The following is a 23682-nucleotide window of genomic DNA, read 5'->3' on the forward strand; positions in this document are numbered from 1 at the left end:
CACCTACACCTCCATCAACACCTGCATGTATACTCTCATCTACACCTGTACTCAGCCCCGCACTCCCGCCATGCACACCTATATGCATACCATCTCTATCTGTAACGCGTCTCTTGTTAGGCACAGGCATGCCTCGACTCAGCCAGGCTCCCCTCTCTGGGTCCCTCCATACCGCAAGCTTTCTCTTGACCCCCAGACTTCCTCTCTTCCACCTCCATGCAGAATGTCCACAGGGTTCCATCCACACTCTTCTGCAGTCCTTGTTGCTATGCCCTTTTTGTGCTCTTCTAGCAATGCCCTTATCTACTGTCCCATGCCCTCATCTCTGCTTGGCTGCACTGGTATCCTGCCTTCCAGAAAGAGCATCCCAAACTAGGTTCAGGGAGTAACCTATAGCTTACCACTATCCCTGGACCTGAGGCCTGGCCGCTGCTGGACTGCAGAGACCCTTAGGGCTAGGTTTTGGGTCTTCAGTCTCCACCAGACCCTCCAACAGGATCTAGCTCCTGCCTCCTTGGCCCAGCCTGCTCACCTCCTCCAGTCTAGACTTCCCACCTGTCTAAGCTAGAGCCTCCTGGACAGCTTTAAGAATGCCCACACCTAGGCCCCCCCAGGAGATTCCGAGTCATGGTCTAGCAGAGGATCCAAATGTCCACGTGATGCACAGGCAGAGAGAGCACATGGCTCCATGATAAACTGGCCCAGTGAGAGCTCTCTCTGGGGACTTTAGACACTTACTCTAGCTCAGCAGCCCTGTAGCTGAGCCCAGCCTAGGAAAGAATGGCTTACTCTAGCTGGAGAAGAAAAGCTCTAGCAGCACAGGGTACAGCTCCAGCAGGGTCTGACTGGAGGCCCATAGGCTCCCACTGTCCCCACCCTGTACTCTTTGGCCCCTTTTATTCTGAGACTCTTGCATCAAAGCCCTCTTGTTTCCAGCTTATACCTTGCTATATCCTGAATACCTGAGAATGACATCCCAGTATTTGGACACCTTAAGAAAGACTTTTACAGGAAAAGGCAGCCCGGGCTCTGAGAAGAGGGTGTGTGAGACAATTTCATGGCAAGCCCAGGCCCAGAATGGTGATGAATGGCGGTGAGAGCACACAGCACTGTGCAGACCAGGTGTCCCCTCCATGCTTCCCTCTACTGCTCAAGATGGCACATCGTCTTGTGTATAGGCTGAGGGACCCAGGCAGAGCTCCAACAGGGACCTGGAAAAGCTACTGCACAAGGATTCTAGAGACAAAGGCCCCGGGGGGAGGGGGGTCAAAGAGATGGAACAGCCCCGCTGGGGCTGGATAGGTAAGATTAGACAAAAGCTATCTCCTAGGCCAATGCCCCATGGACCAAGGGACATTTCCTGAGCCTGAGGAGAGGGAAGCAACTGTCTCCACGGCCCTCTGTATAAGCTGCCTTCTGGGCTGAAGTCATAATGGAAGGCCAAGTCACACAGCCCTGAGTTCTGCAGAAAGCAATGCTGAACCAACCCATCCTCATAATGCCTGCTCTGCTCCATGCACAATGCCTGGACTATGTTTTGCAGGCCAGCAGCTACCCTGGCACTGTCGAGCTATGCCAGTCTCATGGACTTCTCAGAGCAGGGGCAGATCACTGTCAAGAACAAATAGCTCACTTATACTCTCTAGGTACAAAGCCCTAGTACAAAGCAGAGCACAGGGAAATCCGCCATGAGGATCCTAAACACTGATGACAGGACCCCCAAGAGAGCCCACTTGAGCATGAGCTCTGCCCACCCATGCCATCTGGGTGACCCCAGACCCAGCTGGCCCATCTATCTACAAGGTTGCTGGAGAATCAATGAGCAGAGTTTAACCAGTCAGCATGGAAAATAATACTTTAATCCTCCAATTACCATACCCAAATCCCCTTCTTCTCCCACAGCGGTAAACACCAAGCAAACCAGCCTCAAGATATTAACATATTTTCCTCCCTTTTCTTCAGCTATTTTTTTCCAAACAGTCAGTACTTAAAACAGAGCAAATGGACCATCAAAAAATGACCTATGCTCCAAATGGGAGACTTTGGGAGAGGAACTGCCTGCGGCAGGCTGAGGGGTTGGCTGGTCTCCGAGGCTCCGGCAGGCACAGCAGGCACGTGTGTGAGGATGGAGGCAGTGTCTGCAGAGCGCTCTCCCCAGACTTGGGGCACAAGGCCATGGCAGCTCTGGTTTCTCGTTAGCAGACAGCCCCCTCCTGGCCTCACAGATAAGGGCTCAAATGGCCCCATCTGTGTTCCATCTCCACAGCACCCATAACAAGGTACCTGATAGCTAAGACCAAGGCCCCGTCTGCCCTCATCCTGGGTGGTGCCAGGTTCACCCCATGTTCCAACTTCCCATGCCTTTCCATCGAAGTCACGAGGAATCCAGGGTGTTGGGGGAGAGGGTCTCTCAGACCCTGAGATCAGTCATCAAAGTGTTAGCTAACACATACTTCCTCCCAAAAGCCAGGCATTGCACCGTGTAAAGTCCTGCACAGGTCCACAGTCTGGAATGTGGAGGGGCTGTCACTTCCAATGGGGAAGAGGCCACAGCCAGGCTTCGCCATGTGGCCACCAAGACTTTCACTGCATCATGTCAGGCTGAGCCAGGATCCTGTGCCCAAAGCCATGCACACCCCTCCCATCATGCTTCACTCCCACCAGGAAAGTGCCTGAGGCTGGCTGACTGTGAACACGATATTGCGCTCAAAACAGCAATCTATGAAATAAAATATGGCCAACTAATTTAGGAAAAGCTTGCTTCAATCAAGTCCTTAATCCACCTTACCGGAATCTTCATATCATCTACCAGCAGACCTGACCCAGGCCTCCACCTGCTGGAGCAGCCTTGGAGTTGGTGTGAGCTGTTGCCCAAGGCAGTCATCTGCATCCAAGAGAGGCCTATGAGACTTGCCTTCCTGAATATGAGGGATCATGAGGGACTGGCACTCACAAGTAAACATAGCTCAGTACCCAACAACTCCTTAGCAGCCCTGAGCCCAAGTTGGGCTCCTGAGTCAGGTCAATCCAGTGTTGTGGAATATTAGTTTACGATGTGTTACATTTGTTTACACTCTGGAGTATTTGTTTAATGATGCAAAGGTGTGTTACAATCTTTTATGTTACATTTGCTTAACCCAAAGAGTAAAAAAATACCAACTACAATCCAGAGCCTGGGCCTGCCTCTGCTACCTCCAAGTTGTGGGGCCGCGAGAAGGCTAAGTTCCCTGAACCTCAGTTTCCTCACCTACACAGCTGGAGTCCTAAGATATTATGAAACTAGAGAGTTGGGAGGGAACTACTGTCCCCAATGTGTTAGGAAGTGTAGGCTGTGCCCCTCAGTCAGCTGTCAGTGCACACCTGGAAATGCCACTAAAGTTTCGATGAGAAATGAACAATGGAAGTGCTTAAAACCCGAGCCAGCAATGTGTGAATCGAACGGGGGCCATCAAGGATGAAAGGAGGCCTATCCTGGCTGCTCCCCAAGCCCAGCTCTCTGCAATCAGAGGCTGGTCCCTGTCTGCATCACTGTGTGACCAGTCCTGGGCTATCCTGAGCTATAAGCGCTGCAGATGCAGTCAGAGCCCACCTGTTGGGGTTGTACTCGAGTGCCCCGACCTCCTCGCTGGCCTGCAGCAGGTCCAGGATGCCTGCGGCTGAGCTCCCACTCTCCTTCTTGACTTTGGCATTGCGGCCTGGCTTGGTGTCCGTGTCAATGTGCAGAGAGCCCTCATCAGAGGAGTCGTCACTCTGAGGAGCCAGATAGAGAGAGCAGCTGGTCAGGGTAGGACACTGGGGAGGGGAGGAGGAGGGGAGTCCTTCAAGAGGAAATGAGCTTTAAGGAGGTCTGGCCTAATGAATGCTACAGGATAGACTCAGGCTCATGCAATGGGCAAGGCTCTCATGAGACAGATGTGGGTGCCAAGTCTTTCCTAGGGCTCTTGAAACCACAGAGGTTAAAGTGGTCTTTATACCCTCTGCCTCTTTTCTAAGAGAAAGCCCCAAATTCCATCAGGACGCTGTGACTCAAAACCTCTGGTCTAGATAAGCTTATCCCAGCAGGTGGTTCATGTTCTTCCTGGGCTCCCCAGAAAACATGGGACCTCAGCAATGACCCTTTTCCCCAAGAGAGTCAGTCAAGGAGGTCATCTTAGTGTAAGAATCTGATGGCAGGGAACCACTCTGTCACTCCTCTACCTGGGGACAAGCTTTGCTGCATTTATCTCCCATGGAGCAGGCCCAGAGGAGCAGCTAATCCCCATGCCAAGGACTGAGCAAGACTTTGTCCTTCCTACGCTGAGCCCCGTCCATGGCAGGCGAGGGTGGATATCCCTACACATCCAGCAGAAGCGTGCTGCAGAGGCCGAGGGCAGAGCTGGGTGGCTCACCTTGTATACTGCAGAGTCCAGCTTCGGTTTCGTGGTGGGCATGAGGAGCGCCTCCTTCTTGTCCAACAAGACTGAAAGCACAACAGACAGGAGTCAAGTGGAGGCCTCGGGGTGTCGGCCAAGACCACCTGGAACCTCTTGCCCACGCCCACCACACTCACAGGATAAGTCCCTTTTGGGGGCGTTCTTCTTCCTTCTGATGGGAAACTCGTCTATCTTCAGCTCCCCATCATCGGAAACATACTCATACTCATCACGCACAGGCTTGGCCTTGTCCTCTTTGAAGCTCTGCAAGGTCCCGAACACACCAGGGCTGCTCGGAGGCCTGAGGGCCTTGGAGCTAGAGTAGAAGGGATAGGTCAGCGGGTGACCCCAGGGCCCTGAGGCTAGCAGACAACAGAACCTTACGGGGACCTGGAAGAAAACATCCACCTGGAAGGCAAGCAGCTGGCCAGGGACTATGTAACCTTTAGTTTCGACTGGGGAAGTCTGCTCATGGGAAGGGACATGGCCCAATCTTATAGCTCCCTCCTTCCCTCCATGTCACCTGGTATGAGGCCCAGTCAAGCACTGTGGAGAAAAACCTAAACAACCAAAGTTCTGGAATGATCTACCCACTTTGGTTCTGACAAGCACAGCCTCCACCCTCCTTGCCAGCCTGCCAGAGTTTAAATCAAATCCAACTTTCATGTCTTTTGATGCATACTTATTTTTACAAAACAAACAAACAAAAACCAATAACACCTCAGGGCTGAGCCACAGGGCACCTCCACTGGGCTATAAAATATTGTGTGTCTCTCTTCTTGCTATGGCAAGGCAGGGATGCTGTTTTCCCCATGAGTAGATCAGGCTTAGGCCTCTCTGGACCTTCAGGACAGACTTTCTCAATAGGAAGGACAACAAGCTGAACAGAATGTTGGCCACATTGACAGAGAGCACACCAGGCCACAGTAGCCTCCAGCATCCTCGGAAAAGGCTGTGGTCCTGCTGTTTTGTTAAAGCACAGACCACCACACTCGTGCACATGTGTGTACGTATGGCTCGAGAGGCTCATCTATTTTGTCTGCATATTCTGAACGCATGGCCCTGTCATAGAACTGATGTCTCTGGAAAGCTTCTTTGAGACCCATAAATGACACTTCTAATGAAATGGCAGAAGCAGACTCATCCAATCAGGGTAGCAAGGCCAGGCCCGTGTGGGTTCCACTCCACCAAGTAACCACAAGTGCATCCACTTGGTCCCAGCCCTGTTCTCCATCCCACAGGACACGTCTGTCACCCCACACTACGTGGGGATTATGGATGTGGCACAGGTGCCTGTGTGGTATCTTCCTGCCCACAACTGAAACGGAGGCTGCAGTGGCCATGCTGAGACTCACCTAGGTCTGAAGCTGGCACCTCCCCTTTCAGTTCAGCATCCCCAAGGCCCTCCACACCCAAATCCGCACCCTTCCCCACGGCATCCATCACAGGCATAAGTTTATGTGGACTCTTGCATTTACTGAGATTGTATCGTCCTGCCCTACTGGCCACTGGGCTCAGAGACCTGTGCCCTAATCCCTATTGATCCTCAGCATTAGTTCACGCCAGCTACTCTGCCTCACTGGCCCTCACTATAGCTGTATTCCTCATGTACCCTGCAGACTGTTCTGGAAGCAGAAACAAAGGTGTTCCATGCAACAGAGTGGCAGTGAGCAAGTCAGTGACTCTGGAAAGAGCCACTGAAGGGTGTCAACCAAATGTACTCTCTCTGTGTGTGTGTGTGTGTGTGTGTGTGTGTGTGTGTGTGTGTGCGCGCGCGCGCACACACATGCAATGAGGGTATATAAATGTCTGTATATGTATGGTGTGTGAGGTGTATGTCTGGTATGGACAGTGTTGGTAGAGGTTATGATGAAAGTATGTTTGTGTGTATGATGTCATACATACATGAAGTACAATTTGGACTGTCTACTGGTGTGTGCATGTGAGTACAGAATGATGCACAGTATTTGTCACGTGTAGCGTAGATTGCATGCACATTATGGGAACATGTATGTGATATGGGACATCTGTAGGTCCACCCTCGCCCCTGCCCAGGCTCTCACATACCCCAGAAGTTTTCTGTTGGAGAAAGAAAAGGAGAACTTGTCCTTGTTCCCAGTCAGGGGTGACTTCTCCAACCTCTGCTCCTCCTCCATTTTCAGTAAAGAGTCAGGTTTGCTGTTCTGAAAGCAAGACCAAGGTTGTCCCTGAGCCCACTGGAATGAGGGGCTAGTATTCCAATCCATGTTAGTGGGTGTAACTGGGGACTAGAACATGCCCAGGAAAGCTGGTCATAGATGCTAATGCTGGTCTAGTCATCAGCACGCAGGACCCACCCTGGAGTGCTGTGCAGCCTCAGGGAATGGGAACCCGGTGGAAGGAAGGAGGAAGACAAGGAGAAGATGACACATTCGGCTTTGTTCCCTCACTCTCCACAGGGAGTGGCTTATGGGAGGTCACGTGCATTCCAGATTCACACAGACTTTCCTAAGGCCACCTCCTGGGGACAGAACATACGCTACCACAGGTCTACACCCCACGCTCACCTTGTACTTCCACTTGGCCTCTGATTTGCTCTTCGTTTGCTCTCGGATTTCCAGCCTTTCCACATCATTCTGTGTGTGGACTGTGTCCTTATTGGGAACACTCAGGACACTCTTTGGGGTCTGCAAACAGAACAGTCATGACCCAAAGGTGGACAGAGGTGAATGGGCTGGGGTTACAATGGCACAGAAGCCCAGTGGCTCACTCCTGTTGGTCCACACATCTATCCATTCATCCACTTGTTCATTCATCCATCCGTTCCTGCACCTGCCCATTTATCTATCTGTTCATTTAGCCTTCATTTCTCATTCAACCATCCACCACCTATCTGTTCTTCATCCACCTGTTTATCCATTTACCCACCTATCCGCCTGTCCATCTATCCATCCATTGTCCTTCAAGTGACCAACCCACCCCTCCACCTAACCTACTCATACATACATACATCCTTCTCTCCCTCCCTCCTTGCCCCAGAAAAACAGCACCAATGGAATATTACAAGGCATGGGCATGGCCCCCAAGATGTAGGAGAGAAGTGTACTCATCCTGGAAGAAGTTCACAACCAATAGTCCTTAATCTCATGGTTCAGTATGACCCTTCAGTGAGCCCATCTCTCTCTGTCCACCGGGGCTCAGGCCCTCATAACAACCCCTTCTCCTAACCCTCTGCCTTCCCCCAGTGTCCTCCTCAAACTGATGCCTTGTATATCTTCAGGGCCTTAGTCCAGAGGTGGGTTCTAGTACTTAAGAAAACTAAGCAGGGTGGCCTCTGCCTAAACACCACCACCCTGTACCAATCCAGTGGACCTCCTGGGTGCCACCCCGCCACACATAAACATGCTGTGCTAGCTCTTTCCAGGGGCCTCACTGCTCTGCGGATCTGTCTGGGGTCTTGGCCTGATGTGCAGGCCTAGTGACTGGCAGACAGGGAAGTATTTTGTTCAGATTTATTAATAGGCAGACCCTGGACCCCTGTACTCTCTGGAGACCATACTCCACAGCTGGTCTCCCCTCCCCACCCAGTAACAAAGGAAAGCAAAAACATGTCAATCCTTGCTGTTCCCTCTGGTGTGACCTCAGCACATTAGGGGGAGGAGCTCAAGGGCCCCACCTTTCCTTTCTTGGGTGGCTCCATCTTGGTCAGCGCCTCCTTTGTGTGGGCCTCAAGCAGATCCAGGTTGGGGATGGTGGGTGAGGCTGACTCCTTGCACTTCTTCCCTTTCTTCTTGCTTCCATCCTTGAGCTTCAGGGTTTTGGGGGGTTTGGGAGGCTTGGAGGGCTTGGGGATTTTGGATGGCTTGGGCATCTTCACAGTCTTGGGTGTCTTTTTTTTGGACACTTTCTCCAGAAGGGATCGAGGTGGGGTAGCCTCAATAGGAGATGGCGGTTCCTCCTTCTCCCGGTCCCCATCACAGACCTCATCTGAGGAGGCGACAGCATTTACTTCAGGTCGGACAGTTTTGGAGGTGTTCTGGTGTGGGAAAAGGAGAGGATCATTTGTGTTCCCTCTAGACCATGACAAGACTCGGGGGACCCTTATAGTCAGAAAAGAGCACACAGCCCACACCATATGACATCCATATTTGCTCCACATTGTCAAGGGGCATGCTGCATGCTCACATGCTATCCAATAACACAAGACATGTCCACAGAACCCTAGAGCCCCATGTGTGACACAGGCTCAGGTCCTCCAGACTCAGGAGAACAGGGACTCAGACTGGACTCAGGGTTCCCCACTCTTCTCTCTCTCCGTCTTTATCCCCAAGTACTCTCCACACACTGGGCCCAACACTAACGCAGAGAAAGTTCCCTGGCAGGCTCGTCCCAGGGGTCTGCCACCCTGGCATGGCGTTACCTCGCTGAGCCTGATCTCTTTGGCCAGGTCCTTGATGAGCTGCGAGGGCCGGAAGTGCTCGGGGAGCTCGTCCTCGTGCTCTGCCAGAGCCTGTGGAACAGTGGGGTCAGTGCCAACCTGGCCACCGCAGTACCTCAGTCATTCCCATGGAGCCCTTAAGGCCTGGTGCCCAAGATCCTGGGACCTGTCTCTGTGAGCTGCTTCTGTTAGTGGAAAAGACTGGGTCTTGCCTGAGCCACCACCAGCTAGCTGACTATGGAGTAGATGTGGCCAGCTTTCTCTTCCTGACTATGTAGTTAAGGTGAGGTGGGAAGGACCCCTGGACTGTCCCAGCTCTGAGTCTCAAGAAGATGGCAGCCATTGAATGGTCCCAGGAGAACACTGGCAGCCCACTCCACCAGGCCCACACATGGGTAGAAACAGGCCATGGACATGGTTCCCTACCTGGCCTCTGCTAAGGCTCTCTGAAACCTCCCACTTTTCTCTGTGACCTAGAAGAGGCCCCTTGTCCCTCAAGTAGCAGGTGAAAGGCACTCTGCATAGCAAGAGCCCCTAGCAGGAGACAATATCACAAGGTTACCCTAGGCTAGGCCAGACTCATTTCTCCTTCTGTAGCAACAATCCAGGCAAGAGGAGAAAGTCAGTGGAACGCTTTCATCCCGTGACCTCTGAGAAACAGTTCCCAGGGGCTGGAGGAAACCAGTGCACAGGAGAGGATAAGGAGGAGATAAAGGTACCCCAGGTCACAAAGCAAGTTAGCTGGGAGGCTACATCCACAGACTGTGTGGATGCTGAGTAACAGGAGCCACGAGTGCATCCCTAGCACTTCCTGTCCAGATCCAGATGTGTGGTCAATGCACCAGCCCTTCCTGGGGCCCTTCCTGCCCTCTCCAGGTTATCAGAAACTTGTCCTAGCCAAAACTCCTGAGGGAATCTAGCCCTGGGGCCAATAACCCCAGGCTGGCCCAGCCGACCTACATCTGTCCAACACCCCTCAGGGGATCATGGTTAGTGTCAGCAGGCCAGCTTAGGCCAGCCTGGGGAAGACAGTGCCTACACTTGCTCTGTAGGACACAGGCTTGCCCTCTTCCCCACCCACTCCCTGTTCCCTCAGACAAGAACACAAGTGAGCGCTCCCTACCTGCTTCTTCGTCCATGACCTAAAAGCACCATTGAGAATTTTAGCTCCTTGGACTAAATGTGGGGGCAGCTGTTTCCCAGACTTGTGAGAACCTGGGAAGGATACGACAGGTTAGTGTGGTGGCTGCTTAGCCTGCCCCAGCAAGAGGCCTTCCAGAGGTCACTGCTCCAGGGCACCAGTCCAACTGCCAACGGTTCTCCTTGGAATCTGGGGTACCCGACCACCTGGCACCTGCCCTGCAGGGAAATGACTGACCTTCCATCTCTTCCCATCCCACATGAAGCTTACCAAACAGGGCCTTGGACAGGCCTTGTCTATTTCCCCTCTCTGCCCAGGACCCCCAGCCCTGTCTAGGTGGGTCAGAGCTTACACCAAGACCCCAGGGACCCTCTTATCCTGTGTCCTAAGGAGGCATGACCAGGGCTCACAAAGGGCCAAGATGTCCCTTAGACCAGGACTGCAGGCTCAAGTCACCCAACCTGGAGTGACAGGTACCTTTGAATGCTTCCAATAGGTGCTTCCCCATGTACCAGCAGGCAGTTTCAAAGTTCGGAAACTGAGTCAGGCTGCCTAGTTTTAACCTTCTTTCCACCTCATACGCCCTGGAAGCCACAGAAAAGAAAGAATCAGTGCAGGGAGCATCAAGTAGGCCACACCAAAGGGAGATCCAGGCTACTGAGCCAGCTCAGCCTCCCCTGGACCTGAAGAGATCCAAAGTGATGGCCACTCTGAGTTGAAGCAGTGGGTTGTGGTTACTAGAGAGGTTGGCCATAGTCCAAGAAAGATGACAGCAGCCTTCCTGATCCCAAACCACCACTAGGCTTGCCCTAGCCCAGACCATGGAACCCATTCCTCCTTCCCTCAACACAGAGATGTCAGCATAGCAACCCATAGCTGAGTCCAGCCAGGAGTCTGGCTATGGTGCCCGTTGGGCAGCCTGGTCCAAGGGTAGACAGCACTGCAGGAGTCCCTACCTCATCTGCATCTCCACACTGAGGCTGTGCAGGAAATGTCCAGCGAAGGCCAGGCAGTCCACGGGTGTGAGTGTGGCATATATCCAGCCTGAGGGAGACATGCAGAGCTGTGGCTAGCTTCTACCTTCTTCCCCTAACTGCTTTCACCTTCCCCACTCACCATGGACTACAGCTCCTACCATCCCGGGCCTTGCCTCATTGTTCCTCCCTGCGTGGGCCAGGTAGGAACCTCTGAGAAAGACGAGAGTGGAGTGTGTCTGAGGTAACACCCCAGTACCAGACAGACAGAAACTGAGGCTTCGGAGCCAACCAGACACAGTCAGGACACCCCCGGGCAGCCCAGCATCAGGAGAGGGAGCCCAATCTCAGACCTGCCCACACAGGGGTGAGAAGAGGCAGGGCTGGAATTGTCACTCTTCCTAGAAGCTAAGATTTGTCTCTAAGTTATTCCAGGGGGATGGAGCTTGGGCCAGAATCCAGAGAATTAAAAGGCCTCCCAATGTAAGTGTGAGGATGGCTTCAGGGAAGGGAGATCCTAGAGCCAGAGCCAGAGGCTGAGTTCAGTCAGGTTCTGGGGCCTCATTTGGATCCTGATTTTAAACAGAAAGCCATATACATAATCATAAGGAAAGGTCCCAGCTCCTGCATGGGACAGTGGGGCCTGCACCCCACTCTCAAGGTGTGGTCAAATTACTTTAGAGGGAAGGAGTCTTTCAGAGTGGACTCTTCAGCTCTGGGATTCACCCTCCCAGGAGAACGTGGCAACCTCAGCTGCTCAGGGCATACTTTATTATATTAGTTTAAGCGTTCCTTAGAAACACTTCTAATACCTACCCTCCTCCTCCAGAGCTACTGACTGAGCCAGGTCTCCCATGCCAAAACCAGCTGCCACACAGCCCTGAGGAAACCTGGTGCTGGCTAGGGCAGGTCCACCACCCAGGCCTCCTGCTGTGAAAGGCCCCCTGCTGGTCCTTCCATGAGGGCTGGGCCAGTCAGGGACAGCAAGACACTCCAGCATGAAGAATAGGCAGTGAGTATGACAGCCATCAGCCTGGGTCCTGCATACTCACCTGAGGGGATGAAGAGGGTCTGTCCCTGCTTGACAGTGCACTTATAGCACTTGTCCACCTGGTCAGCAAAGAACATCTCACTGTGGTTGGAGGCTGACCGCCAGCGCTCATACAGGGAGATGTTGGCTGAAGCTGGCCGGATGAGATAGAAGATCTTCTCCCCCTGCAAAAAGAGCTTACTGGTAGAGCCGCAAGACCAGGGATGTGGGGCAGAGGCCACCTGGTGCTGGGCTGCTGAGGTGGAAGATAATCTGCTGGGTGTTAAGGATGTTGGGTGGGGGCAGAGCCCACCGGGTGCTGAGGATGCTGGGGTGGGGGCAGAGTACACTGGGTGCTGAGGATGCTAAGTGGGGCAGAAGTCATAGGGAATTGGGGAACACTGGGATAGATGGAGACCCCCAGGGTTCTGGTAACATTACGAATGGGGTAGAGTCTACAGGTGCTAGAGACTCTTTCCCAGGGAATATAGCCTACTAGAAGCTGGGTACAGAGGCAGGCAGCAGGGTCCACCAGTGCTAGGGACAATGGGTGCCCTTCTCAGCCTGCCGGGGTCAGGTGATGGGTTCTGACCTGAAAAGCATCCTTACAGGTTCGCCACTCCCACCTGCAATACTGTTTTAATTTTGGAAGTCTGCCTGTTAGGGAGGTTGTAGGTGTGTGAGCCTGATATGGTCAGGAGCAGTACACACATTATTCCATGGCAACACAAATCCCATGTGTGCCCGGGGGTAATAAAAAACGCAAACTGCTGGGGGCTGGAGAGATGGCTCAGCAGTTAAGAGCACTGCCTGCTCTTCCAAAGGTCCTGAGTTCAATTCCCAGCAACCACATGGTGGCTCACAACCATCTGTAATGAAATCTGGTGCCCTCTTCTGGCCTGTAGACAGAATACTGTATACATAATAAATAAATAAATCTTAAAAAAAAAAAAAAAACGCAAACTGCCACGCAGCAAGTCTTTAACAGCTCTGCTCTCGAGAGCTTCAGGGCTTCCAGACTGGACTAATGATAGACATCATTTCCCGGGTGGTCATGTGCAAGCCCGGCCAGGCTCTGCACCCAGAGCAGAAAGAGCCTCATCCTCATGCTCTGGGAACAGACACCATGATGACTTCTTAGAGTCTCACAGAGCCAGAAAGGGTGTGAGTCCAGCACCCTGGTTCCAGCACAGCTAGTCTGCAGATGTATAGTTTCTGCCGGCAGAGCCCAAGCTCAGGGTTTCTGTTGTTCTATACATCTTGTTCTCTTAAGTACCCCTTTGCCTCCATGATACGCTCCTCAACCCTCCCTACTGGCTCAGGTACCCTCCATCTTGCCTGCAGATGTCAGTGTAGTTGCTGAGAGGTCTTCCCAGCACCTCTGCACTCTACTTGGGGCATTAGGTGACCCAGTGGCCTCCCATAACTGTTAATGAGCCCTAAGGACATTAGAACAGGAAATACATATATGTCACTAGTACCTCTACCCACACACATCTAGTGGGCTTCCTGCCCCAAAACCGGCCATCCCAGTATTCCCCCTACACTGGAAATGGGTAACTTCCTGGCCACAGACAGGGCTTGGAGGGGCTATAATCTTGAGGACAGAGAATAGGAGGCAAAGGGTGAGCTATGTTTTGAGAGATGTGGCTCACCTTGAGGACATGGTACCAGGCCGAGGCACCCCCAGAGTCTATGTGGAAGTCGGTGTAGCTGTCCTTCACACAGATCAGGCAATACTTGGTCACCTTGGGCTTGGCCAGCAAGGCGTCATCAGGCCAGTAGTTTTCCACCCACGACAGTTTCTTCACAATGTCAGGTGGCTCCACAAAGCTGGACATTCTGGGGCCATAAAAGGAAGCAGTCAAGGAATGGGGCCCAGAGCTTCCATTTTTAATGCATTCTAAGGTAGGAACAGTACAAGGCTCCTTCCACATGCTACCTTGTAAATCTGCAGGCCCTGGGCAGCCATCTCACTTTATAGGGGAGTAAACCAAGAGCTCCAGAGGGTGGAAGGAGTCCAGTCACTGTGTGGGGCTGCAGAGGCCACAGAGGATATTGTCTCTTCCCCAGGAAGAGGGGTGAGCCTTTAAAGTGGCCCACTGGAGTTGGTATCACAAGATTCTCTGAAGAAATGTTTCTCACATGGCCCAGTGCCTCCTGTACCATTTGAAGAAAAGCCACCTCTCTCTGGGGCAAACACAGGCAGACCAGAGACTCCCTGTCACATTTAGTTGCTGTCAAACCAGCTATGTCACTTTCAGGGAAGGTAGGAAAAGGCAGAGGTGACCTGGTGTGTTGGTTCATTTCTTTCAACTTTACACAAGCCAGAGTCATCTGACAAGAGGGAACCTCATTTGAGAAAATGCCTTCATCAGACTGGCCTGTAGGCAAGCCCCACAGCGTTCTTCCATGGCCTCTGCTGCAGTCCCTGTCTCCAGGCTCCCTCCCTGACGTCCCTGCATGATGGACCATAGCTATAAAATGAAATAAACCCTTTCCTCCCCAACTTGCTTTTGGTCATGGTGTCTTTCACAGCAATAGAAGATAATCTAATACACCTGGGGTTTATTGAAATGTCAGCCCCCATGCACAGTGACAGAGAAGCAGATTTGAATGTTCTTGCTGCCTCGGGCCACACAGGGTCTGTCATGCCTCTACACCTAGCCCACAAATCTACTTTGCCTCTGTTGAAGTCTACGTACACCCTAACCAGGCTGTCTGGAGTAGTTCCGTATAACCTGATCCTCTGTGTCCATCTTACATATGAGACAGCCTTTCCCATACCTAGGTAGGACTCCAGCACCCCTGACAACCCCTAGTCCCTAACGTCCTTCCACACCCTTAATATGGCCCATGCAAGTTCTGCAGTTGGGGACTACCTCTCTGTGGGACAGGCAATGTATATGTCCAACTCTGCTGACCCCCACATTCAGTGTGCATGAACAATCCCTCCCAGGGACCCCAGGGAACTCATGCCTCCTTCTGTAGCAGATCAATAAAAACCCTCATTCGGATGAAGCCTAGGACCCATAAAGGCCATCAGCCCCCAGGCTCCTCTCCCTGTCTGTGCTCTCTGATCTTCATGTGTGTGACCTCTAGGCTTGCTATGTCTCTCCTGGCTAGTGTACGGGAGCTCCCCACCTCCATGAAAATGCCACCAAGAATCCAGCCTGGTCCTGCTGCCCCAGCCTCAAGCAAGGGCAGAGACTATACATAACTGACCCACAGACACCCCATCCCACAGGGATCATGCTAATAATAACACCCGGGACTCTTGGGACACCTATCAGTGGCCTCATAAGTCGAGGCAAGTAGTAGGCCTAGGGGAGAAACAGAGCAGCCACCATGGAGGTGTGCACACAAAGGTTTTGGTACAAGTGGCGAGGTGGATGTGATGGAAGTGTTGAGTGTGGTGCCAGTGAGAGTCACAGTCAGGAGGGAGCTGTGTGTTCATATAATGAATATGTTGCAGATATCCTGACCATGTCAGTGCTGTGTCTCAGAGTGTTCATGAGTGTGAATGTCTAATATGTCTGTCTTGAGTGTGCCTATATCTTGTTCTATGAGTATGTCATGATAATAGGTGTGTCAGTGTGACATGAGAGTATGCCCTTGTGCTGTGCCTTAGTGTGTCCCTAGGCATGCATGAGTGTATTACAAGTGTGAACAGGTGTGTGCAGTGTTATGAGTGTATGTCACAGATTGTGCTTCTGTGTTTGCGTGTCATCTCAGCACACCATCGCTGTGTGTGAGGAGCATGTGCCTCTGGAAGAGGCTTTCTCTGGGAGTGGGGTGGTTTCCTTCTTGCTTCTATTTCATCTGAGTTGTTGCAGTGTGCTTTAGGAGAAAGGAGAATCAAGCCTGCATGGTGATTTCTGGGCACCTCACAGGACAGCAGCAGGCCACTCAGAGTAGGACACCAAGTCAGGCCTTGCAGCCTCTACCCAGGGCAGAACCCCAAGCAAGGCCTCACAGTCCCCACACCAGGGTAGAACACTGAACCAGGTTTCACAACCCCAGAACCCCATGCAAGACCCAGAGTCAGCCCTTAGAGTCCTGACACCATCCTGAGAACTGGAGACTGAGGACACTGACCCTGAGCCAGCCCACCAAAGCCCACCCCAGAGCAGCCTGTCACCTGGTGTCTGAGAATTCAAGGTTGGTCACATTGAGGACACGCTTGCGGTTGGTGCTATAGTAATAGTCCACAAATTCTTTCAACTTCATTTTACAGTCTTTCTGCTTTGTGACGTCTGTCACATCCACGCTTCTCTCTGGCCCTGGGGAGGAAGTGGGAAGACATGAGCATGCCAGGAAAGTACTATGGCCTCCCTAGAGGATGTGATGAGGGTGGACACTTACATGTCCTCGGTTGCCCTTATACACTCTCTTGTGGGCAGTGCCCCCACATAATAGATAAGGGTTGACCTTATCTCCTCTACCTACAATTGCTGTGGATTCAAGTAACTGATGCTCCTTTCTTGGACCTAGTAACATAACACTGTGAAGTAGTGAATCTCTCCTCAGTTAGAAAAACCATGTAAGCAAATAAATATACCGGTGCATAGTCAACATAAGTTGAAGATAACAACAGACATTTTGAAGATAACATCCAGAATAATATTAAAATCCAGGAGCCCTGCATTTCAAAGGCATTTGTTTGGTATGGCTACACAAAGGCTACACCCTGTGCTGCTATTTGGAGGTAGAGAAACATTTAGGAAGTAGGGAGGATGCTAGATCACAGGGAAATTCTGTGGCATGATCCTCTTGGACACTGTAAAGATTTATCACTCAAATTGGTTCAATAAAACACTGACTGGTCAGTAGTCAAGCAGGAAGTATAGGCCTGATGACCAGACTATGATGGGAAGGGGAAGGGCAGAATCAGAGGAGTCTCCAGCAGATGCAGAGGGAGCAGGAGATACATGGCAGAGCATAAATAAGAAACAAGGGTTAACCTAAAATGTAAGAGCTAGCTAGTAACAAGCCTGAGCTATTGACCAAGCATTTACAATTAATATAAGCCTCTGTGTATTAATTTGGAAAGCAGCTGCTAGGTATTTGGGAACAGGTAGATAGGAGAGAAATGCCCAATTACAGGGAAGTCCCTGGAGAGAATTGTAGGACCCTTGTTCCTTCTTCCTTTGCTTCCTCATCTCATGGGTATAGTATATGATCAGTTTGCACCATCACACACAATCTTATTAGGGATGCAAAACTTTGGGACCCATGATTATGGACTTGTAGCTATAGAACCGTAAGTTCAAATAACCTTTCCCCCTTTGTAAAATGTTTGTCTCAAATATTTTATTACAGTGATAGAATTCTAATACAGAACTAATATAGGCACCAACTTGCTGTTCTGATAAATAGATAACTAGAGGAGAGAACACTTACTTTGCCCTTTCTGTAAATGATAAGGAAAAGCCGAAGCTCTTCAAATAACCAAGGATAGAAAAGTCATGAGAGAGAGAGGAAGAAACAATACAGAATGGACAGGCAAACATGCCCTTTGTACAGGTCAACAGTGGCTGCTCAAACACAAGGTGGAAGCTTCTGGGATATCTGTGGACAAGAAGCCTGGACACCAGGCCCCACTGACCATGGCAGCATCATTACAGGTGTGTGTTAGGCACTGTAGGTGTCCTCAAAGATGGAGGAGCACCCACTGGGAAGGGAGAGACACAAATCCTTGAGTGAGAATGCAAGGCCAGTAAGCCAGAGCTCATGGGAAAACACCCAGGACACAGAGATGCTGGATGCCACAGCAGGGGCTCTGACAACCAATCACATCCTGGAGATGAGAAATTCTGTAGGGCCCACAAAACTGACAAAATGGCAGGGGTGTGAGGCTGTCACAAAAGAATATGTAAGGGACATGAAAACTCATGGGTCCTGTTTAATTCTGAGTCAAACGACCCAATGTAAAGAGTCTTCTGTATTTCTGGAGATAAACCCAGGACTTTGCACATGTAAGTGGGTGCATTGTGCATATCATTTATGTGAGTGTAGGTGTGCATGAGGAGATCAAAAGACAACTCTCAGGAGTTGGTCTCCACCTCTACTCTTGCTGGCTGTGAGCTTCTGGGTAACTCACAGGAGGGGTGCTGGGATTATAGATGCACACTACCACATTAGCTTGTCACATAGGTTCTGGGAATGTGAAACTCAGGTCATCATTACATGGCAAGCCTTCTCAGCAACTCTAAACAGGAATTCTCTGAGGGAACTGGGGAGAATTAGGTCAAAGTATAAGCGTATCCAACCTGCAGCCCACAGTCACATGTATCCAAGGATAGCCAAGAATGTGGCCCAACACATTTGTAGATGATAACATCATGTCACAGTGTCAGAAGACACCCCTGTGACTCCATCATGGAATTATCAGTGTGGAGCAGTGACTGAACTGCAAGTATATTTAAAACCATATTCAATTAGCATTGGAGTTCATGTGCAAAATGATATAGTCAAACGTAGGTCTTCAAACACTTTAAGGGAAAAAAGTTAGGGGACGAGAAAATCAACCCACAACTGGTGGGAGTGTGTGGCCAACAGCCAGGTGCACAGGCTTGCTGTTTGTCTCTTTCTTTTGTGTATTTAAAGTATTCCACGTGCCAGGTGTGGTAGCAGAGACAGGCAGAGCTCTGTGAGTTCAAGGCCAGTTTGGTCTACATAAAGAGTTCCAGACCATCTAGAGCTACACAGTGAAGCCCTGTCTCAAACAAACAAACAAATCTTCATGAAAGTCTTGGAGATGGGTCATTGGGTAAAGCAAAGTATTTACATCTTCTGAGCTCAGATTCTTAGCACTCATTTACAGTGGAGAGGTGGCCTGTGATGCTGCACTGGGAAAGAGAAGCAGGGACAGCCACAGAAGGATCACTGGGGCTCCAGGCTCAGTGGTAGATCCTGGCTCAGGAGCCTTAAGCCTTACCTACTCTCATCAGACAAGGATAAGGCCAGGGTGCTTATACATAGCACAGTTCCTCATCCCAACACCTCCCTAACCCAGGCTCCTATAAGATACACAAAGGACAGTACTCACCCACATAGTTCTCCACGTCACTCACATAGAATGTCGGCGCAGGAACAGATAGGCCCAGTCCATCTTTCTTGGGGACAAGGATGGGCTCGGTGAAGCCATGCTCCTCCATGTAGCTCACAGTGAGCTGGCTGCCTGGTACACGGGACACCACATCTTCAGCACTGTGGAGAAAGGGTGGGTCCGGCACCTCAGGATACCTGGCTATGTGCCGCCCATGCTCCAGGAGGTTGGCCTGCCACAGCACCCTGAAAACTACTAAGATAGCTATAGGCAAGTTTGTGGTGCTGATTCCAGCCACCCACCACTGAGAGCAAGGCACACAGGTCCACTGGTAACTGTGATGGAACATGGAAGGCAGGTATCACAATGATGAGAGACAGAAAAACTCTACTATGTTCCTGTACGCTGGCCACCCTTTCCACAGAGAGACACCATCACCTAGATGAATCTCTCTCTCTCTCTCTCTCTCTCTCTCTCTCTCTCTCTCTCTCTCCTTTCTCTCTCTTGCACCCCTACACAGCAAAAAGAAAGCAAAACAAATCCTTCTACTTCATCTTGTAGAATCTGTCAAAACTCACAAGCTGATCTAAAAGTCCATGGACCACATGAGGGATCCAGAATAACAAACACAATCTTGAAAACATAGAGCAAAGGTTCAGGACCCACAGCTCTTTACTCCACAACTTACTACAGGAGTCAAGTGTGCTCCTGGCACAAGAACAAACATGGACAGTACATCGAATTTTGTTCAGACATAAATGAGGACACTTACGAGCAAATGATTTCAACAAAGATGGCAAGACAGTCTAATAGCAAAAGGTAGTCTTTCCAACAAGTGATATTGGGGGGTGGGAAGGAAGTTAGATTTTACTCCATTCTATATGCAAAAATTAACTCAACATGTATCAAAGTACATACTAAATGCTACAACTACAAACCCTTTAGGAGAAGACAGGAAGATAAATCTTCATGATCTTGGATTTTGCGAAGGCTTTAGATCGCAACAAGAGCACAAGAAACAATTGGAAGATTAGATAAAACCAACAACATCAAAAGTACTTTCTGCTTCAAAGGCCACCATCAAGAAAGCAAAAAGACAAACTATGGGGCAGGAAGTCTCTGCCAGTCATGTGCAAGGAGTATGCATTGAGAATATGGAAAGAGGAGCTGGAGAGAGAATACTGCCAGGTGGTAACTCCAGCTCCTGGGGATCCAATGCCCTCTTCTAGACTCTACAAGCTCCTCTACTTATGAATATATAGGGCCACACAGACACAAACACATACACAGAATTCTTAAAAGGCATTACAATGTGCAAAGAACCTTTACAGGTCAACAACACAAATATTATTTTAAAAGGTGTGAGGGGGTGGTGCTGGAGAGATAGCTCAGTGGTTAAAAGCACTCATTGCTCTTGCTGACGACCCGTGTTTGGTTCCTAGTACCTACATGACAGCTCAAACCCACTCATAATTCCGGGTTCAGGAGATTTGCTGCCTTCTTCTGACCTCTATGGGCACTGAAAATGCACGCGCACGCACGCACGCGTGCGCGCACACACACACACACACACACACACACACACACAGAGGCAAAACACTCATAAAGTAAATTTTAAAAACTTTGAATATGAGGCAAGATCAGTGAGATGGCTCAGCAGATAAAAGTCCAGGCCTGTTCATGCCCATGAATGCATTTACACACATATGCAAATAAATATATAAATATAATAAACAATTTTAAAGTGTGAGGCAAAGGGCTGGGGAGATTCCATCGAGAGAGAGAGAGAGAGAGAGAGAGAGAGAATATGAATGAATCAGGCCAGTTAAACAACACCTAAGATTATACTCTGGCCTCCAAACGCAGGTGCACACGTGTGTATACACACACAGTGTATGAGGCAAAGGATCTCAGTAGACTCCCTAAGAAGAGAAAAGCCCACATGTAAATTAAAAATTGTTCAACATCTCTAGTCATGAAAGGCATGCAAGTCAAAATATAAGAGACCACTTCACACCCACAGGACGGCTGGCCAGATCCAAAAGCTAGACAGGAAGGGGAGCTGGAGAACTCCCTCCTGTAGGCTGGCGGGAATGTCACATGATGCCACCGCCTTGCAAAGCATCCTGGTGGTTCTCAGACTATTACACACAGAATTTCCATCTGACCCAGTGTCTGCACGCTAACAAATGGAAACATGACCACACAAAAACGTGGATCTAAATATTTAGACCACAATTATTCACAGTAGTCAGAAAGCAAAAATATGAAAACAAAAACAGAAACAGCCCAAATGGCCATCAGCTGAATGATATAAACAGCAAGTGGTCCAGCCAGCCAGACAATGGGATATTATTCAACCAAAAAGAGAATGAAGTCCTGACAAATGCTACAATGTGGATGAGCCTTGAAAATAATCAGATTAAAAGAAGGCACCCAAATACTGGGTGATTCTATTTCTAGGAAATGTCTCAGATTTACACATGAGAAAATGGGCTCAGAAGGTAAAGGTGCTTGTGGATTCTCAAGGCCATGGGGAACGAGAAGTTGGCAGGATTTCTTTGTGGAGATGAAAGGCTCTGAAGTTGACTAATAAAGATGCACACACTTGTGAGGATGCAGACACCTGTGAGGATGCGCACACCTGTGAGGATGCGCACACCTGTGAGGATGCGCACACCTGTGAGGATGCGCACATCTGTGAGGAGGCGCACGCATGTCAAGAGCTCCTGACTTTAAAGGAATGTGTTATAGTTCGTGAACTACATCTCAGTGAAGGTTGGGGAGCTGGGGGAGTAGCACTCAGCTCAGAGGAGCCAGGGTAAACCATAGATCAGTTAATCATGTGACATCACATAATAAGCATCAAAAGAAACCCAGCAATTGAAAACTCTCTATGCAATGATACTAGTAAGAGAGAAATAAAGATTTCTATCAGACAAACAGTACCAGCCTCACAACTGTGGGTGACCCAGAACAGCTTCCTGAGACTGCTTTTTGCCTAGTTTTTTGCCAGAACTCAGACAGAACAAGTGTATAGGCAGTAGAAGGAAGGAAAGGCCTCTACCATGTGGCAAGGGCAGAGGCAGGTGGCCAAAAAACAGGACAGAGAGTGGTACTTCCCACCCAGAGCAGCGCCAATGTGTGCCCTCAAGAGGTGCACACACAAGAGAGAAGCGACCTGTCTATGGAAGGCCTGACGCTCCTGCCTCCCCTAGAAGGGGAATCCCCAATAACAGTAATGTGTACTGAGAGGGACAGTACACACAGCCTTGTGTGCAGTGATCAGAAGATGGGGAAGGAGGCAGGGTTTCAGTGGATGGGTCCACCCCGTAGACAGCACTGCCCGGACCCCACCACCTGGGTAAGAATGGCTGGCCCACCCGCCTGAGGAAGATGGCCTACCTGGGGAATGTTCGACTCCGCAGCTCCTTGATGAAGAGCTGGCTGCCATTCTGCACTGGTTTCATGTCTGGCATCTGCCCAGGGCCATGTTTGTGCCAGGTCCGCTTTTTCTTGACTGCAGAGGAGACACAAGATGGGTCTGTTCCAAACACAGCTGCCACCCAACTTTGGAGGCCCCTACACTATAAGAAGACATCCCCCTGGGCACACCAGGGGGTAAAAAGGTAGCTAGGGAGCTCACCAACACAGCAAACTCAAAACCTCTCCCACAGACCCTGCCAGCCCACATTCACACCTCCTTATCTTCATCCCTGTTCTCATAATGGAGGTCAGGCTTCCACACAGCCCTGGCCTTCCTCACTCAGGCGACTCTTAGAAGGTGCTCACCATCCCACAATGGGGGACACATTCTGCTTGTCCTCCACAAAGAGTTGTCACCTTTCTTCCAGGACCTTTCCTTTCCAACACCTCTTTCCCCACCTTACAGCCAGTGTGCCACGAAGATGGCCTGAGGCACAGGGATGTCATGCAGGCCCTGGTACTGAAGTTGTCATGCAGTCCTCTGAGCAACAGAGGGCAGTGCTGGGAACACACGGGCTCCCACCGACATCATGGGGCAGTGATGCCTGAGTTAGGATGGGGACTGGATCCCATCACCCAGCTGAGTATGTTCTGCCACAGCGCTGTGGTGGCAGAGCAGTACTGTTCCTTTGGCCTCTGTCACATCAGGCACCTTGCCAGGCTCATGTCCAGGAGCCTGAGACTCCTGTACTAGATTTTTCTTGGTCAAATAAACCTGTCTGATGCCTTAACCAAGACCCACTGGCCAAAATCACCTCAGAGAACACACAGACTATGTGGGGTTGAACCTTAAAACCCACACCCCTGTTGCTTAATGAAGAAAAAGCAGCATGGGAGGCCCTGGCTCCTGCTCTTCATGGTACCCATCATTGCAGGCCCTGCCTCAAGCCAGGGTAGAAGGAACAAGAAGCAGGAGGAAGGTTTTCAACCTCAAGTCAGATCCTAGTACCAGCCCCAGGCTGGAGCTCTCCAGGAGCATGGGAGGCCTTTTGTCACCGAGGCTTCGGAGATGGAAGTGTGACTAAAATCAGCGTCACAGACAGCACTGCTCACAGTGTTCATAGGCACTCAGCTCAAAACCAAGACTAGTAGAGACTCACAGAGAAAGGACTAGGACTTTGGACCGTGGTGTTTGAAGGAGTACAAGCCTCTCAATAATAGCAGGAGTCTA

General features: G+C 50.5%; 1 protein-coding gene across 1 annotated transcript in view; it reads right to left on the reverse strand.

Annotated features, from left to right (window-relative positions):
• The window catches only part of Phf2 (PHD finger protein 2), a 33017-nt gene that overhangs the window by 6902 nt on the left and 2433 nt on the right, over positions 1-23682 (reverse strand). The window contains exons 2-16 of the mRNA XM_005355158.3: positions 22431-22545; positions 19026-19186; positions 16116-16257; positions 13630-13816; positions 11997-12159; positions 10927-11014; positions 10448-10554; positions 9953-10044; positions 8812-8901; positions 8068-8427; positions 6959-7078; positions 6480-6595; positions 4550-4728; positions 4389-4459; positions 3590-3750 (exon numbers count right to left, since the gene is read on the reverse strand). Of these exons, the coding sequence (XP_005355215.1) occupies positions 3590-3750; positions 4389-4459; positions 4550-4728; positions 6480-6595; positions 6959-7078; positions 8068-8427; positions 8812-8901; positions 9953-10044; positions 10448-10554; positions 10927-11014; positions 11997-12159; positions 13630-13816; positions 16116-16257; positions 19026-19186; positions 22431-22504 (2111 nt within the window). The 5' untranslated portion in view covers positions 22505-22545. The remainder of the gene's footprint in view (positions 1-3589; positions 3751-4388; positions 4460-4549; positions 4729-6479; positions 6596-6958; positions 7079-8067; positions 8428-8811; positions 8902-9952; positions 10045-10447; positions 10555-10926; positions 11015-11996; positions 12160-13629; positions 13817-16115; positions 16258-19025; positions 19187-22430; positions 22546-23682) is intronic.

Source organism: Microtus ochrogaster, chromosome 16 (genome assembly GCF_000317375.1).
Source record: "Microtus ochrogaster isolate Prairie Vole_2 chromosome 16, MicOch1.0, whole genome shotgun sequence".
NCBI lineage: Eukaryota > Metazoa > Chordata > Mammalia > Rodentia > Cricetidae > Microtus > Microtus ochrogaster.